The sequence below is a fragment of the Oxyura jamaicensis genome, chromosome 1 (genome assembly GCF_011077185.1).
Source record: "Oxyura jamaicensis isolate SHBP4307 breed ruddy duck chromosome 1, BPBGC_Ojam_1.0, whole genome shotgun sequence".
Lineage (NCBI taxonomy): Eukaryota > Metazoa > Chordata > Aves > Anseriformes > Anatidae > Oxyura > Oxyura jamaicensis.
Window position 1 is genome coordinate 14667024 of NC_048893.1, and position 16121 is coordinate 14683144.

Here is a 16121-nt window from a genome sequence, read left to right on the forward strand (position 1 = left end):
AATCAAGTCAAACTGTCAGACTACTTTGTGGCTGACACGAATTAAAACCTATCATTAAGAGCGTTACCCAAGTGACTGTTAAACATGGACAAGCATGGGGCATCAACCACCCCTCCAGGAAACCCGTTCCAGTGTCTAACCACCCTCTCAGTAAAGAAGGATTTCCTAATGTCTAGTCTGAACCTCCCCTGATGCTGCTTTACAGCAGGGAAAAAAAAGATGAGCACCTCCCTCTGCACTTCTCATCCTTGGAAAGTCGTAGAGAACAAAACTGTAGTTGGAGTTAGGCCATTTTGCTAGATTTTCCCTCGTGCCTTCACCTCAATGTAATGGGAAAGTGGGATGTGCCCTGTTCTGGAGTGATGCAGAGCCCACCAGACCTGCCTTCCTTTCTCTAACAGAGGATCTCCAGGAGTTCAGAGGAGCTCTGGGACATTCTGTCCTTGCTTTCTGGCATTGCAGTTATGTTTGCATCCATCCCAAAGCTTCCCTCCCACCTCCCCACCCTCCTGGTCAAGGTGCTACCTCTCTGCCTCTCATAAACATTTCTTGGCAGGCTGGTGTCACTAAGACCTTGTCCACCAACTCATCCTTGGCTAAATACTCTTTGCTCCTTCACCACTGTCCCCAGGACCAGAGCCTTTCCCAGTCTCCAGGAGAGTGAGCCTGGTGCCCCGGAGGTGACCAAGAACCTTGCCAGGAAGGAGCAAGAGGAAGAAAGTCCTGAACTGAGGATGTAAGTTGTTTCTGAGGACAGCAATCCCCTGGGTAAGTACCAACAGGGATAATTTTGGCCCTACAGTGATTCCTTGGACAAAACTGCTCTTCACTTATAAAGGAACATGGCCTAAATAAATATGACGGCATTGGTTTAGTTTTGGCTCCATCGCTGGAAATCTTTGTAATGCCCAGGGGAAGGGAAATAACTTCAGTTTTTCCCTGCAGAAATTCAAGCTAATTCAAGCTAATGGGACCTCTCGAAGCGAGACATCAGTTTGCTGCAAAAATACCCACATCTGGGATAGCTGAGAATGGCCCTTTCTGCAGTGCAGTGGCCATTCAAACAGCGAAACACTTCCTTTTTGGTGCCCTGATCTTTCTGATTTGGACTTCCAATGCTTGTTTCTCAGAGGTGGTGAACAACTCCACCAGGTACCCCCAAGAAAGGGGGAGGTTTCCAGAGAGTGACATTACATTAATTAATGACTTCACTGAATATGGATAGATGAATGCCTTTTTTGAATACTAACTGCACAATTCCCACTTTTATCAGGTGGGATTTCCCCACTCAAGTTCAGTAAATTTGGGCATTAACTTTTCTTATCTATTTTACCATTATTTCACTTGTCATTTCTGAACAGAGGATGGGCAGAGGATCATAATTTTTGTTTTACATCAGTTTTAATATAAAACCAGTCTTTATTTTGCTTGTTACCTGAATATCCCTCGAGACAGTTGCAGACTAATTGTGCAGTCTGGGAGTCCTGGTAACAGGAATGTGCGAAAAACCTCTTGCTTGTAGGTGCCCCTGGGCACATGCACGGGCGGCAGGGTTCTCTCTTCAGGGGGTTTCCATAATAGCGATCCATGCACCTGTCAAAAGAGTCAACACAAAGCAGCAGGAATTATCAAATGCTCCTTTCAGTCCTGGCATGTGAATCAATTTAGATGTATCTATAATTAATTTAGGATTCCAGGCCACTGTAATACTATCCCATTAGTTGATGCAGATGTATGCAGCTTCAAACATATTCTAAAATGTAAAATCAGAGCTGCATTCCCAAGATTTGGAGAAAACAAAAACAAACAAACAAAAAAGTTTTCTTTTCAAGGAATATTCCTGAAAACTTTCACCTACTCTCAAATAATTTTAACTCTCTGTGTGTATATACGGCAAAATACACATGAGAGAGGAATACATATAGTAAGAGCTGGATATGCAGAATTTTTGCATGGTAGCTTTTAGCTGTTTGTGCAGAGCACGACAGTATGTATATGTTATATACATACTGTCATTTAGGTTATAGAATCAATCATTCTGTGATTTTGTAAAATCACAGAAAATTTCTGCATATCCAGCTCTTACTATGTGTATTCCTCTCTCATGTGTATTTTGCCATATATACACACAGAGAGTGATTGACATGATATTAGAAAGTCCCAGCATGGGTGAAAGAGCAAATATTCATTCAGAGCACTCAGGGAATATTGCATATTTCAGGCATGACATATATGTGGAAGTGCTCTGTCTGAAACATTCTGCAAATGGGCGATGGCTGCTTCAAGGTGGTGGCAGCTGTGGCATTACCCAGACAGGCAGGCAATGGAGCAGCTTCTGAAGTATCCTCAGTCTTTAATCTGCTTTACTATGGCAAATGGAAACACAATTCTGTATATTTATACAAGCCAGTTTAAAAGTCTTGGCTTTCCAATTATCCTCACCCTGGGTAATGGAGCTCCCGTGGAGGCGCAGGGCAACAAGTGTTTCAGTCTCCCATTTTTAATTTATTTGACATCTATAACCACAATAGTGAAAGGCTGCATTGTCCAAATGCCTCGCAAGAGAAGCTCAACAGGCTTCACGGGGAAATCCTCTTAAAAGGGAATGATGAGGCACAATCCAGCCAAACCAAACTAGCCAGCCAATAAATTTAATTCTGATGCCCATACTGAATCTGCTGATGATTCTGCAAGGATATAAATGAAAAAAAGGAGCACTGTTTTGAGCAGAGATGGAAACGCGTGGGTAAAGTCATTTGCTGGTCGTAGGGAAACGATATGAGCCAGCCAAGAGGGCATGATTATTTAAGCTCCTCAGAGATAACTGCAGCTATTAAAATGAGTATTCAGCTCTAGTTTAGCCTCTTGGCAATTTAGAAGCTGGCAGGAAATCTTGTATCACAGGTGCAGCACTTTGCATAAGTCTCCGAGCACATAGCACCTGGGCAGCCATGTCTCAAATGCCACTTGCAGGTGGCTGTGCCCCCATCCATCCCAGAGGATGCACCTTCCTGCTCGCATTTACCCAACAAACGGGCACCTGTCATTCAGCCTTGAGGTCCAGTCCAATCCTGTTTTTAGCTATGTTTCCAGCTAAAGTCTCTGATGCATTGATGGGATGGTAGGTGGGTCCCCAGCAAAGCACATTTTTCAGAGAGCTGTTCTGGGGGTGAGCGGTGCAGTGCTGCCCATCACCTTACCTTTCACAGCGGCTTCCAGCCGTAAACCTGCTGCAGTTCAGGCACTCGCCAGTCACCGCATCGCAAAGCTCTGCGTAGCCATTACACGGGCATGGGCGGCAGAGGGGAAACCCAAAATACCCAGGTAGGCACCGGCTGCAGTGCTGCCCATCGACGTCCTGGCGGCAGGCGCACTGCCCCGTCACCTGGTCGCACAGCGAGCTCACCGAGCCTTGCGGGTGGCACTCACATGCTGGAAAACATCAAAGAGAAGGTGTGTTGTCAGCATGTCCCCACCAATCCACCCATCACTGACACTGCTCGAAGACAGGACAAGCAATGGGGATGGCAAATTTGTTATATGTGGAAATATTTTTTTTATCACATGCATAGTTGTGGCTTCAAAGTCCTACAAGGATGTGATGTCCATGAAGAGCACAGTACTGTTATTGGTGCTGGTACTGGTGCTGGACTGGCTGTTAAGTACTCACGGTAGCAGCCATGGAAGCCAAAGCCGTAGCTGCCCGCAGCACAGGTGTCACAGCAGCGTCCCACGACGTTGGCTTTGCAGTGACACTGCCCCCCCAGTCTGCTGCAGCTGGCGTTTAGCGACCCTTGGGGATTGCACTTGCATGCTGCCAGTGGGAAAGAAAATCAAACCAGGCTTGGTTAAAAAAACAAAGGGCTGTGACTGTTCTCATAAACTTGCAGTTTTTGCACTTAAGAACAGGAAGGGAAGAGCTTGATGACCTCTCATCAGGGATTCACTAACCACCTACAGCCATGGCTTGGATTATTCAATGCTGCAGCATTAATGGTGGTGGTGCACCAGGCACCAGCACGGGTCTTGGTGGTGGAACTCCCGTCTTCAAGGTGCTGCCTCAGCCTATCTTTGGGATAGGACAGACGGGGGTACAGAGAAATGTAGATCTAAATAAAGATATCCTGAATTCTAGAAGTGTTTGATATAAATCTGCACCGAGCTGCAGCACCAGACATGGTCTGCAAGCAGTGCTTAGCCTGCACCTGTGCATGGTCTCCTACTTTGTGGATAACTTAGACTGTCCTGCTGAACAAAGCTGGTCTTCTAACTCACAGAGGATGTTTTTCCAGGATGCTCAGATGCCAGTGCTAGAAAGCCAAAGTGAGAATTCCATCACTACAGGGAACCGTACTGGAAGGTTTACACAGAATCAGTGCAGCCCAAATTTAATTGAGGGGAAGACTGTAGCTGTGTGGCCACGGCCACATGGCATGATGTGTGAGTGAGGCATCTGTTCTTCTAAAGACAGCACAAACTAAGGAGATGCTGTTAGGTCTTGGCAAGGATCAAAGCTATCTCCACAAGGGATGCGAACACCAAAGGTGTCCAGAATGACAACTCCTGTCAATGGAAGTGCAGAGAAGCTCTGTCACTCTGGGCCCAACATCAAAGAAGTTCCCTGAGCCATAGAGCCCAGCAGCTGTTCTGGCAATGGGGTCAGGATACTGCCAGGGGTTTCAAACCCCCCTGCCACTGCACTTTCAATGGGACACCACTGAGGTTTTCTTGGAGAACTTGTTTCAGCACATCAGCTTGTGTGCCATCAGGCCTGGAGCTCTACCAGGGCATCCAACTGTCTTGCAGGATCTGTAGAGAGGGCTTACATACTTCCCTGTCATTTTCTGGTAGCCAAAAATTAGCCAAGTTTCTGCTTTAGGCAGCAGGTGAAGCTGCTTCTGGTTGCAATGCTCTTCAGAAAACACACAAGCACTGCTCCATCTTGCTGCTCCACCAAGCTCATCATGTGATGGGCTTCAAGATCCATGGCTGTTCAAGAGCCACGCCACCCACAGATGTTTGCAGCACACTCAGGGCTCAGTGGGGTGTATCCAGCATGCCCATACCAATCAGCTACACTTACCTACACCACCATGGACTGAAAGCTCTCCAGTCAACATGCCCAACAAACTCAAGGAAAAAACAGCAACTGACCAAACCAGGTGTCTGTGCGGGTTACCCCTTACCGACGGCGCCGTGGTGAATGCGGGCGGACATGCTCGCTATCAGCCGTGAGCATGCCTCGGGCAGGATGTGAGGTCCAACTTCTGATGCAATTTCAATGCAGCGATACTTTTGGTAGTCATCTAAATCCTTTTTACTACATAAGTTTTCCACAGAGCTGATTCTGGGAATAAGTCCAAGCTGTGGCGTTAAGAGGAAAAGAAAATATTTTTGCTTAGATATAGTGAAAAACAGAATTTCCCACATTCCCTGACTGTGGTGCGCATGGTAAGGACAGAGGCCTGGAGCACCGGATTTCTAAATCTAAATTCACATTTATTCTGAAGGTCTAGACATTCCCCACGTTCCTCAAATAAAAGAGACTGTGTACAAAAAAGTCGGATTATAATAAGACCTCAGATATATGCTCAGAACTGTTTCTGCTGCTAAGAGGTACCATGTTTACTACTCCAAAAGCAGGCCAAAATTTTTACATGTGTTTCTGAGATAGGGAAAAAATAATCTGGAGGCTCTATGTCCAAGTATGGCCACCCTTTGTCAGCTTCAGTTCTACAGAAGCAATTAGAGGAATGAATTTTTAAATACTTTTCTCAAGAGAAGGACCCAAAACTAACACCCAGTTTCTGCTTTGGTGGAAGCATGGGAAACATCTGAACATAATTACCAGGAAAACACAGAACTAATTTTACTTCTCCAGTGACAGGACCCATCTCGAAATCCCCGTGATTTTTTTAATTAGGTCCAGTTATATTATATGGATTTTCAAAGAAATAGGTGAATGAAGAATTGAAAAATGTGTGTCCCTAACCACACCATTTTGTCAGCATACGTGGAATATGTTCACAGTAAATGAGCAGCCTCTAGAGGTATGTACTCTAGCTATTAACATGCACAACACATATGATTTGATGAGCTATTATGGTATTGCTCCATAAAAATTGTAAATGTTGCAATCCTATCTTTCCATATATAAGCATGGAAAGAGACCACCAATGGATGTAAGTTGAAGCAAGCTTCCCTGGATTTCTGATAAAAGACACCGTAAATAATTTTAAAATATTTGGATGAGTCTATGTTAAACAAACAAACAAACTTCAAAGTGGTATAAATCCAGTCTAGAGGGAATTGTGACAGCATTACTTACAGAGTCAATCAAGATGAACGATTTAGCCTCTGGGCCAGAGGCAGAGGGCTGAGAGAAATACACGTCCACAGAATACTCTGTTCCTGGCTCCAGACAGACTGGAGTTTGCAGAAGAGCGATCCTGTTTAGCAGAAACAAAGCACAGTTATGGACAGAGCAGTTACATGCTCAGTCCCTCATCAGAACAGGACAGGGCAAGTTGCTGGGATGCTGTGAGCTCTCTCTGCCCTCCCAGCTCCTCTCTGTTCTTTACATAGGTGCAACCTGAAAACCTGGTTTTGAGAATAAGCCATGACAGTGTCTTTAGGTCAGTATCTCCTTCCTGTATGGAAATAGCTTCAGCTGGATCTCTGCCAAAGCAATTAGCCCCAGCAGGACCTAAGGCTGCTCTGGCGAGCCACTGCCAGGCTGAGAGCTGGAGCATCTGCTTCTTCCTGCCCTCCTTTGCTCTGCCTCATACTGTGGTACGGCAGCAACAGGAAAGGCCACACATGTGTTTCCAATATCCCCACTTTCCCACAGATTTAACATGTTGCAGTGGTTCAGCGAGGGATTTGTACACAGGAAATCTACAGTGAAAGGACAGGAATAGCTGGACCTCTTCGCAGCTGGGAGAGCCAACACATGTGGCTCCTGTGAAAAGCCTTGGGTTCTACAGCGTTGACTTGACAAAGCACCAGTGGGCTGAACGGCGACGCTTGCTAGCCAGTCTTCTAAGGTCTATAAACAAAAGACAAGAATTACGATCATTTTTCATACCTGAAAAAAACACTTTCTCCCTGCCATGGTTTGTGAAAGCCAAATGGGTGGTTGCAAATAGCAGTGACAAAGCAGGTTTTCTCTTTGTTCTTTATAGGATTAAAAATAAGGTTATTGGTGAAAAATGCATTGTATTTGCACTGGCTAATTGAATAGCAGCAGTGGAAATGGGACCTCAGCTGGTGCAAATGGAAACAGCTCTGTTAAAGCCATTGGGGTTGTTTCCTTTCTCAGCACCGTGTCGTCCCACAGATAACCTTCACTGTGTGCCTCCCCTCACATCTAATAAGGAATAACAAACATAAGTGACTTTGTTACACAAGTCTTTCAAATTCAGCTGTTTCATCCAGTCCTTAGAAGGAAAAAGCAACGTCAAAGCAGCCCACTGTGAAATTATTCTCATGTTTTAAGTCAATGGGAGTTTTGTTTGCCTCAGAATGACAGGAGAAGAGCAGAATACAATAGACAGAAGGAGTATCTTGAGTGGTGGGATAGTCCCAGGGAGCTGGGAAGGGAAGGAACAAAGCATGTATGAATAACTGGTATGGATAAAACACTTGCATATGTCTTTGAACACATGGCTATGGACTTGGATTTAACCAGATTTGGGTTAATGGATTTCCCTAGACATATCTTCATCACTGAGAAATTTTGTCCAGACATCAAATAAGAACAGATGATCTTGAAGGTCTTTTCCAACCGTAATGATTCTATGATTCTACAATTTTGGTTAATATCCAACAGTTTTCACACATCTCAGAGCCCAGCTGGAGCAACTGGGAAGATGGATGCCTACCAAGGTCCTGGATAGAAATATGAGATGCTCATCCAGAAGGAGCTGGCATTTTGCAGGTGTCTGAACCATGAACAAAAGTGCAGTACAAGCAAGGGTAGCAAATGAGGAGCTCCAGAAGATGAAAATTTGTCTGATACTCTGATACTTAGAAAACACTTTTTTTTTTTTTTTTTTTTTTTTTTAGTATGAGTGCTAGGAGTTAAGGCATTCAGCAGAATGCATGTTTCTCTGTTGTTAAGGATGAACAGGCAAACAATTTTCATTTTAAAAATAAAGAGCAGGAGGAGTTGACTATTATTGTCAAAATAGACCCTGCATCTATCACATCACAAGACACACAAGTAATCACAAATACCTCAGGCTCATAACGGATCGAGATATCAAAGTCCATAGCAAAGGGAATGTTGTTGATGGCAAATCTCAGCCCAGCTCCACTGAGGACATGGGCAAAGCCAGCTCCTGTCCACGTGACAGACCGGCCAGCGCTGGGCTGCCTGAAAACCACCGTCACAGCTGAGCCCTGTCCCAGCTGAATGGCATCCTGCAAAGACACATTGACATTTACAACATCACAAATTACAAACAGGCAAACTCAGAAAAAAAGGAAAGGAAATGTTTTTTGCCATATTATTTACTTATTTCAGCCACTGGTCAGCCTCATTTTCTGAACACACTTTTGAACTAGTGATAGGACAAGAGGGAATGGCCTCAAGTTGTGCCAGGGGAGGTTCAGGTTGGAAATGAGGAGACATTTCTTCTCAGAAGGAGCAGTCAGGCACTGGGACAGGTTGCCCAGGGAGGTGGTGGAGTCACCGTCCCTGGGGGTGTTCAAGGAGAGGTTGGACGTGGTGCTTAGGGACATGGGTTAGTGGGTGACATTGGTGGTAGGGGGAGGGTTGGACCAGGTGATCTTGGAGGGCTTTTCCAACCTTAATGATTCTATGAATCTATGATCTGCATGCTAAGAACTCTCCCACATGTTGGATGTTTAGGGTCACAGATAGAGAAAAGCTTCCTATAGCTTTGCTATAACCGCCATGAGAAGGACTAGATTAATCCATCCATCTCTGTATATTTGGCACCTCCAGACATTCACACTGCAAACCTTAAGCAGATTAAACTTGATTTTGTACATGACTGGACTTTTCATCATTAGCTGAATAAATAAATATCAAGACTTAAAATGACAAAGCTGACTTGCAACGATGGAGCATTTAAATACAGAAGGTACCATGTTAACATCTAGGTACACTTAAATGTTGTAGATGTCTTGCAAACAAAACAAAATAAAAAGATGGTGGTGGTGGTGCGGATTTTACCTTTCTTGAGGCTCTTCCCTTCTAAACAATTCATTGAACCTGAGCCTACAGTGGCACTGAACATAGAAAAATGAGCCCGTCTGTAGGAATTATATATATAAAAAAATACAGCTAAACTGTATCAAAAAAACTGATTTCCCTTGTGTCAGGATTCTAATGTTAAGGGCTGTGAATTCCACATGCTCAGACATTTTCTCTCCCTGTTGCAAGATTAAATTTAGTATTTGTTGTAATCTTTCCTTAAATAACAAAGCACCTATTTACCTGCCCAAGTCCAGCTTTTCTTACACTTCGTTTTTTGCTCCTGTTTAACACAATCTTTCCATTTTCAATCATGAACTCATATCCTTGCTTCTGGAAGTAGATGTCACACCTTGGAAGAGCGGTTGGTTTAACCTATGAGGTAGAAGTAAAGAGAGAAGAGGTATCAGTGTCTCAACAGTTGTGAAGGGTTGGTAAGCAACTAAATGGAAAACCCAATTTTAAAATAAGCTCTGTTCTCTGCTGGGTGAAACCCTGAAACACAGCCCAGCAACTGCTGGAAACCTTTTCCCTCACTCTTAAAATTAGCTTTGTCCCAGACATCTGTTTTCCATTTAATTATTGGACTGTAGGATGATTACTGGCTGTGATTATAGCTAAATATTTGTGGATGTGACCTGAAAATAAACATTTTTATTATTATTCCTTCTCCATAGCTTCTGGACAACACATCAGATTAAAAAACATTATTAAAAATGTAAGCAGCGGAAGGGACACATTCCAGCAAGGCGAGACTTGTACTTTAAATGGGGAACAGCTACCCCAGTTTTGAGTAGAAAAAAATATTTCTAAAAATGTTGTGGAATTAATGCCAAATTCTTTAGGGCTACCATCAGTACCTTTATACAGGGCAGCAGCACTGAGTCCAATGACACAGAAAGGGATTTGTTTCTTCCCCTGTTAGAGCTTTCTTCTGCAAGGGACTTGCTTAGTATCAACCACCATATGGATGCATTCTCCATATGACACCCAAAAATCCAGGTACATACCAAGGGTGCAGAGCCAGAAAGGGGCGTTGCATGCTCAGCTTCATAAATGTAATAGTCCAGGGGTAAAAAAAAGTAGCCTGGGGCTGGCTCGTTACACTGGCGGCTCACGATGTTGGGAAGGCACTGGCACTGACCGTCCTCTGGTGAGCACCTGGGGCAAGAGTTGGTAAAGAGAGCTGCTCAGCTCCACCCTTGCTTTAGCTGTGTTTCATTTCTTCCATTGTGTATTATTTAATCCACTTCCATTGTGGAAGAGGATTTCCACCAACAACCCTCACTGTTTCCTCTTTCCAATGCCGTATTTATTTAGTGCTTCTCTTTCCTCACTTAGGAGACATGACATGTCTTGTCTTTCTCCATCTAGCCTAAAACCAGGAGCACAGATCCTTGTCTTTCCTAAGCATCTGTTACCATCTATTCCTATATCCAATTCTCATATCTGTTTCTGTATCTATTACAGTATCCTTTTGTAAGCACCTCTCACACAGTTTTAGAAACACAACATGAGGTCAGAAGGACCTCTGGTTTGAGTGGTATGGTAGTTTTCATATACTTGCACTCCTACTTAACATGTTAAATGATTACTAGCTTTGATTAACGTACTGAAAAGTACATGCCAAACATGCTGAGGAGCTGCTGACTATGCATGATATTGGACTATGTGATTCTGTGTCTGAAGGCTGAGAAGGATGTCTGAGAAGGATGTGTCTGAAGTCTAACAGTCTAACCCCTGCCTGACAGACTGGAGCAGCCCAAATGAAACAAAACTGGCCTCTAAATTGGTATGTTTTGAATATGAGCCAATGCTTTAGGAATATATATATATTTCTAGCTTTTGAATCTTTGAAGAATGTATAGGAAGCTAAGTTAAAAATGTCACCATTATGTTAAACTAGTCTTTATTCTAGCTGATCCAAAGCTGGCTTTGAAGGTAAAAGGTAAATCCCGCTTAAAATCACAATCAAATCTCCACAATCTCACCATGACTTTGTAGTGTTCATATGTGATAAAATTATGACAACAGTCATAATTATGACAACAGTCTTTTCCCACTTGCACTGAGACTCTGTTAACCTAATGAAAAAGCCTAGCCCAACATTTTGCAAAAATTAAAAACAGGACAAATCTTGATGAAGAACATTAACTCACAAGTTATTCTGGGATCCGCCGATGTCACAGTCACACGGGGAACAGCCATACAAGCTCTTGCCAAGCCCCCAGTATCCCACCTGAGATAAAAAGAAAGTGATATATATATATATATATGGTAATTTTTTAGAGCAACATAATTTATTTTTTTGGATGACTGATGCTCTGAACCATTCCTGAGATGTCTGCCTGTGCTTGGCCATGTGAGATTGCTTCTTCTACCAGATTGCACGGGTGCTCAGACACTGCAAGATGGGCCAGATATTCATGCATTTGTGCAAGCAAGTCCTTCTGGAAACAACAAAGATGGTCTGAGGACTTAACGTTGCATTTCCTTTCCTTTCTGAGTGTTGCTCCTAGTCCAGTTTGATTGCACAAATGTTTGCATGAGGTAAAAGAGAAGAACCAAATGTGTCCATGCAGAATGGAAGTGTATCGCTGTAAAATTAATTACAAATAAATCCGTTTACTTTTTTTTTTGGAAATGACTGTTCCCTTATACAGGAAAAAAAGACTATGAGATCCTGTTTTTTTTTGTGTGTGTGTGTGGATACTGACTACAAATATTTTGAGAGCAGCTAAATCCACAGCTTCCCCATCCTCCCCTGCAGGTCGGGGTAGCAGCAGTTCACAGCCTACTGCACAGAGGACACTTTTTCCCATCCCAGAGTCTGTTAAGGAAAGGCTTTGAATGAAGGACACTTTGAGGGACTCAGCTCCTTCTGCTTTCCTAGTCTGTGGGCACAATCCCAGTCCATGAACACGGAGTCAAAACAATGGAGACATCACCAGGGGCAAACCTCCAAGCTGTCCCATGCCAGGGTGGAGGCACTCCCTTGGTAAAACCAGATGGATTTAATATTCCCCAAATAGTGTCACCGCACAAGAAATGACGTCTCACGCACAGAACAGATACCATTTTCTCCTTTGATGAAATGCCACCCCAGAGCCCACAGGGGGGCAGGGGATGGGAGAGGAGACTTCTACAACCACATGCAAGGAGAGCTAGCATGAAGCATTAACAACAATTCTTTGGGTACATACAACACATTTCTCACAGCGTCGGCCTGTGGCGAACTGCTGGCAGAGGCACTCGCCGGTGGCAGGGTCGCAGATGGAGAAAGGCAAAGTGCCAGAGGCATCACAGTTGCAAGCTGCAGGGAGAGAAGTGTGTGGTTAGCTCTGCTGGCTCTGGTGAATGCAGCAGGACTGGCATTGGCTTTAGATGTCGCAGCAGCACGGCAGGCAGTCTCCATCCTCTGGGTGGACATGTCCTGACACCCTACATCTTCCTCAGTGGGGACCCTCAAGGGGAACAGGGAGTGCCACCGGCAGCTTGATGTGGTGTTTTGCCATGTGTTCCTGCATGCTGATCTGCACTGCACAGTCCTTCCATGTGGCTGGGGACCATGTGCTGGGCATAATGAGCTTGCAAAGCCACAGCATGCCTGAGTAGGGGTGGGATGTGTTTGCCAGCAACCCTTGCTCAGAGGAATGACTCGTGCTGATTTTTGTACAAAAATAGTTTTCATGTGTTTTAACTTCCCTTCCCAATTAAAATGAATGTTTAATGATCTTTCTACTAACAAGAGCCTGGTCTATTATAAAATACTATGTATTCTGCAAGTGATTTCATGTATTTTCTGTCCTGACAACCTTTGCTTTTCTCAGGTGCTGTCCCAGGGACAACATGTCTTTGACATAAAATTATAGTAGGCAACTGAGTATTCTGTAATGAGGACAGTATCTGTCTGTGTGTTAGCGTGTGTGCCTGTACATTCTATTACCTTCATCTCTTTAAAATGCTTTTGGAAGAAGAACAAAAGCAGTGCTTTACATACGCTGGCAGCCCAGAGGGTCACTGCCGCTCAGCCCGTAGTGGTTCGCCCTGCACCGGTCGCAGTGGACACCCTCCACGTTCTCCTTGCACGGGCACCGACCCGCCACCGTCCCCAGAGCAGGATCCGTGTGGGTTTCGCACATGCCGTTGTGCAGTGTGCCTTCTGGGTCACAGCTGCAGGCTGCAGGCAGGGGCCAGAAGACATAAAAAGGCATATTTAGGTATAGACATGAAAATGTAATTATAGAACTTCAGGTTGTCAAAAATTCAGTGTTCTTGTAAAGATTAGAGATGTTCATCCTTGTCTGCTGTGTTGGATGCTTCACAGTTAATGCACAGCCACAACTAAGAAGTATTTCAAGAGGGTTTCAAAGATCTGCTTTTTCTCTGGAGGAAAGTTACAGTCTTCACTTTGGTAGAAATTTACCCTTTGCTTTAGGTAGAAATAGGTGTCACTCACCGACTCCATACCCTGTCCAGAGCACCTGGGGAGGAGCAGGCCCTGTACTTTCGAGGATGTTTTTGTGAAAGCTGTAAGGTTACAGGGGGTACCACACAGGAGCCACCTTCACAGAGCTTCTCAGAGCTGACCATGGCTGAACTATTTTCTAGAAAGGATGGGATCAGCAGGGAATGCTGCCTTCATGATGCGTTCCATTTTCTGCTTCGGTACTGGCTGTTTCTCCCAGCAGTTAAAATTTACCACAGCACTTCCCTTTGTAACCTCTCCTTAGCTCCTTAAGGATTTTTCACACCAATCAATTACTAAAATTAAATTAATTTATATTCAAAGAATCTTTCCCATCCTACACTAATACTAAATTTAGCTCATCTTTCCAAACAAGGGTTTGCATGCCTGAAAGCTTGTTTTTTCTATACATGACCTAGTAAAATATACTCCTCTTTCCACCATTTCACACCTCTTCTGCAATCCCTTACTACCACAGAAGCAACAGCACTACTGCCAGTGATATTTATACTGATGTTGTTCAGCAAAGATGATGCCCCTGCTGGATTTCAAACCCCAGTTTGGCAACGACGGAATATGCAGCTCCTGGTATAATGGTCTTTCAAGAACGGAGTCATGCAGCTATTTTGTAAGGTAATTTGGATGTTATAGGCTTGGTGACCATTTTGCAACCACATTAGCATTCAAGTATGGGGATGCAACAGAAGCAAATAGAAGCCAAAAAAGGCAAGCTTACGGAGGCAGGCGTGAGGGTCTGAGATGACTTTGCGTGGGTCCCGGTAAAAGAAAAGCTTGCACTGGTCACAGTGTTGCCCCGTGGTGTTGTCCTGGCAGTCCTCGCAGACCCCGCCGCTGACCCCACCGCTGGCTTGGTACACATCCATGTCAAAGTGGCATCTGCCAGAATGGCCATTGCAGTTACAGCCTGCAACCAAAACCAGACAGGAGATATTTAGCACCACGGTTCCTGCTGCGGCCTTGCCACCATTGCTGTCTACCTTTAACACTGGGTTACTTTGTCACATGATTTCAGTGTCCCAGACAGACTACAGCACCCCAGGCCTTTTGCTTTACAGTGGGGTCAAGCCAAGATTTTCCTGAAACCAGAGTCCAGGTTCTGCAAAAAATGATGCTTCTATAGCAAATTTGTTTTGCTGCCATCAACAAGGTTTATAGGATTTACACTTATTAGGTAGGAATAATGCTAAGACTGGGGACTAATTGAAAAAAAACTAAAACACAAGACTGTGGAAAAAAGTTGGAGAGAATAGGGAGCAAGACATGGTTAAGAAGGCTAAATAAATTGGCTGCAGAAGTTAGCAGTCTGCACAGGAGGTAGTTCTGAGTCATTTCAAAGTCTTGTCTTGGGCATATATTCATGGCTTAAAGTATAAACCAAGTCAAACGAGCTGCCAGGAGGAACATGACAGCAGGCTCCAGCACCTCATTACGTGAGCGGCACCATTTCAGGCTGACATACCGGCTGCCAAACGCTGTGAGAAACTCTGGGTGCTTCCGATCCTGCCTCAGGAAGATAAGCCCTCCTCCAGGGAGCAGCAGCTGCCCCGAGGAGGAGGCAGCATCCTCCCATAAAACACCCCGCAGGCACCCTGGGTAAGGTAAGGTAGGAGAGACAGTGAGGTAAGGTAACCTCCTCCATCACATCCTTCTCCGTGGGGTAGCTGGAGCCTTACACAAGTCAGAACCGAGCCCTATCTTTTGACAAGTACCCATGCAGGGGTCTGTGCCTGACATGGAGTGGGGAACACCGCTCCGCCGAAGAGAGATCTGGCTGAATGTTTGCTACAGATCCTCCTGTATTATTCTTGCATTATTCACCAGTGTGGAAATAAATAATTCAGTCTTGTCTAAACACTTCTTTCATTTGCAAGAAAGACCTTATGCTAAGCAATTAATGTTTTTTTTTTTTTTTTTTTTTTTTTTGTTGTTGTTGTTGTTTTTTGTTGCTGTTGTTGTTGTTTTTTGCATTATTGTCTTTTTATTTTTTTAATTTTCTTTTTATGAAAAATAAGAATGTAAAACAGTTTTCCTTCCTGTAGGGCTACACAACACTGACGGATGCACAAATCCATCTGTCTTTCTAGATGATGCATGGGAAATGTTCCATTCCAGAAACCATCACATAATGCACTGTGCTGGGACTGTGCTGCATGCCCCCAACCTCAATAATTAAAAAGGAAAATTATATGTTATATGCTTGAGTTACGTTTGCAAGCATTATCTTGTGCCCCTTCAGCTGGCCTCCAGGGAGCATCGTTGTAGAAGCCTTTACATCTTTCACAGGACACGCCTTCAGTGTTATGGTGGCAGATACATCTCCCATGGACCTGCAATAAGGTGAGAACAGATGAGATAAGGTGACAGGGAAGGAAAGGGAAGGGAAGGGAAGGGAAGGGAAGGGAAGGGAAG

General features: G+C 44.2%; 1 protein-coding gene across 1 annotated transcript in view; it reads right to left on the reverse strand.

The window, feature by feature from the left end:
- The window catches only part of LAMB4 (laminin subunit beta 4), a 44246-nt gene that overhangs the window by 17366 nt on the left and 10759 nt on the right, over window positions 1-16121 (reverse strand). The window contains 14 exon segments of the mRNA XM_035343189.1: window positions 1436-1593; window positions 3201-3432; window positions 3671-3814; window positions 5187-5364; window positions 6329-6449; window positions 6927-7048; window positions 8239-8424; window positions 9467-9598; window positions 10234-10384; window positions 11383-11462; window positions 12427-12536; window positions 13224-13403; window positions 14428-14616; window positions 15919-16039. Coding sequence (XP_035199080.1) covers window positions 1436-1593; window positions 3201-3432; window positions 3671-3814; window positions 5187-5364; window positions 6329-6449; window positions 6927-7048; window positions 8239-8424; window positions 9467-9598; window positions 10234-10384; window positions 11383-11462; window positions 12427-12536; window positions 13224-13403; window positions 14428-14616; window positions 15919-16039 — 2104 coding nt within the window.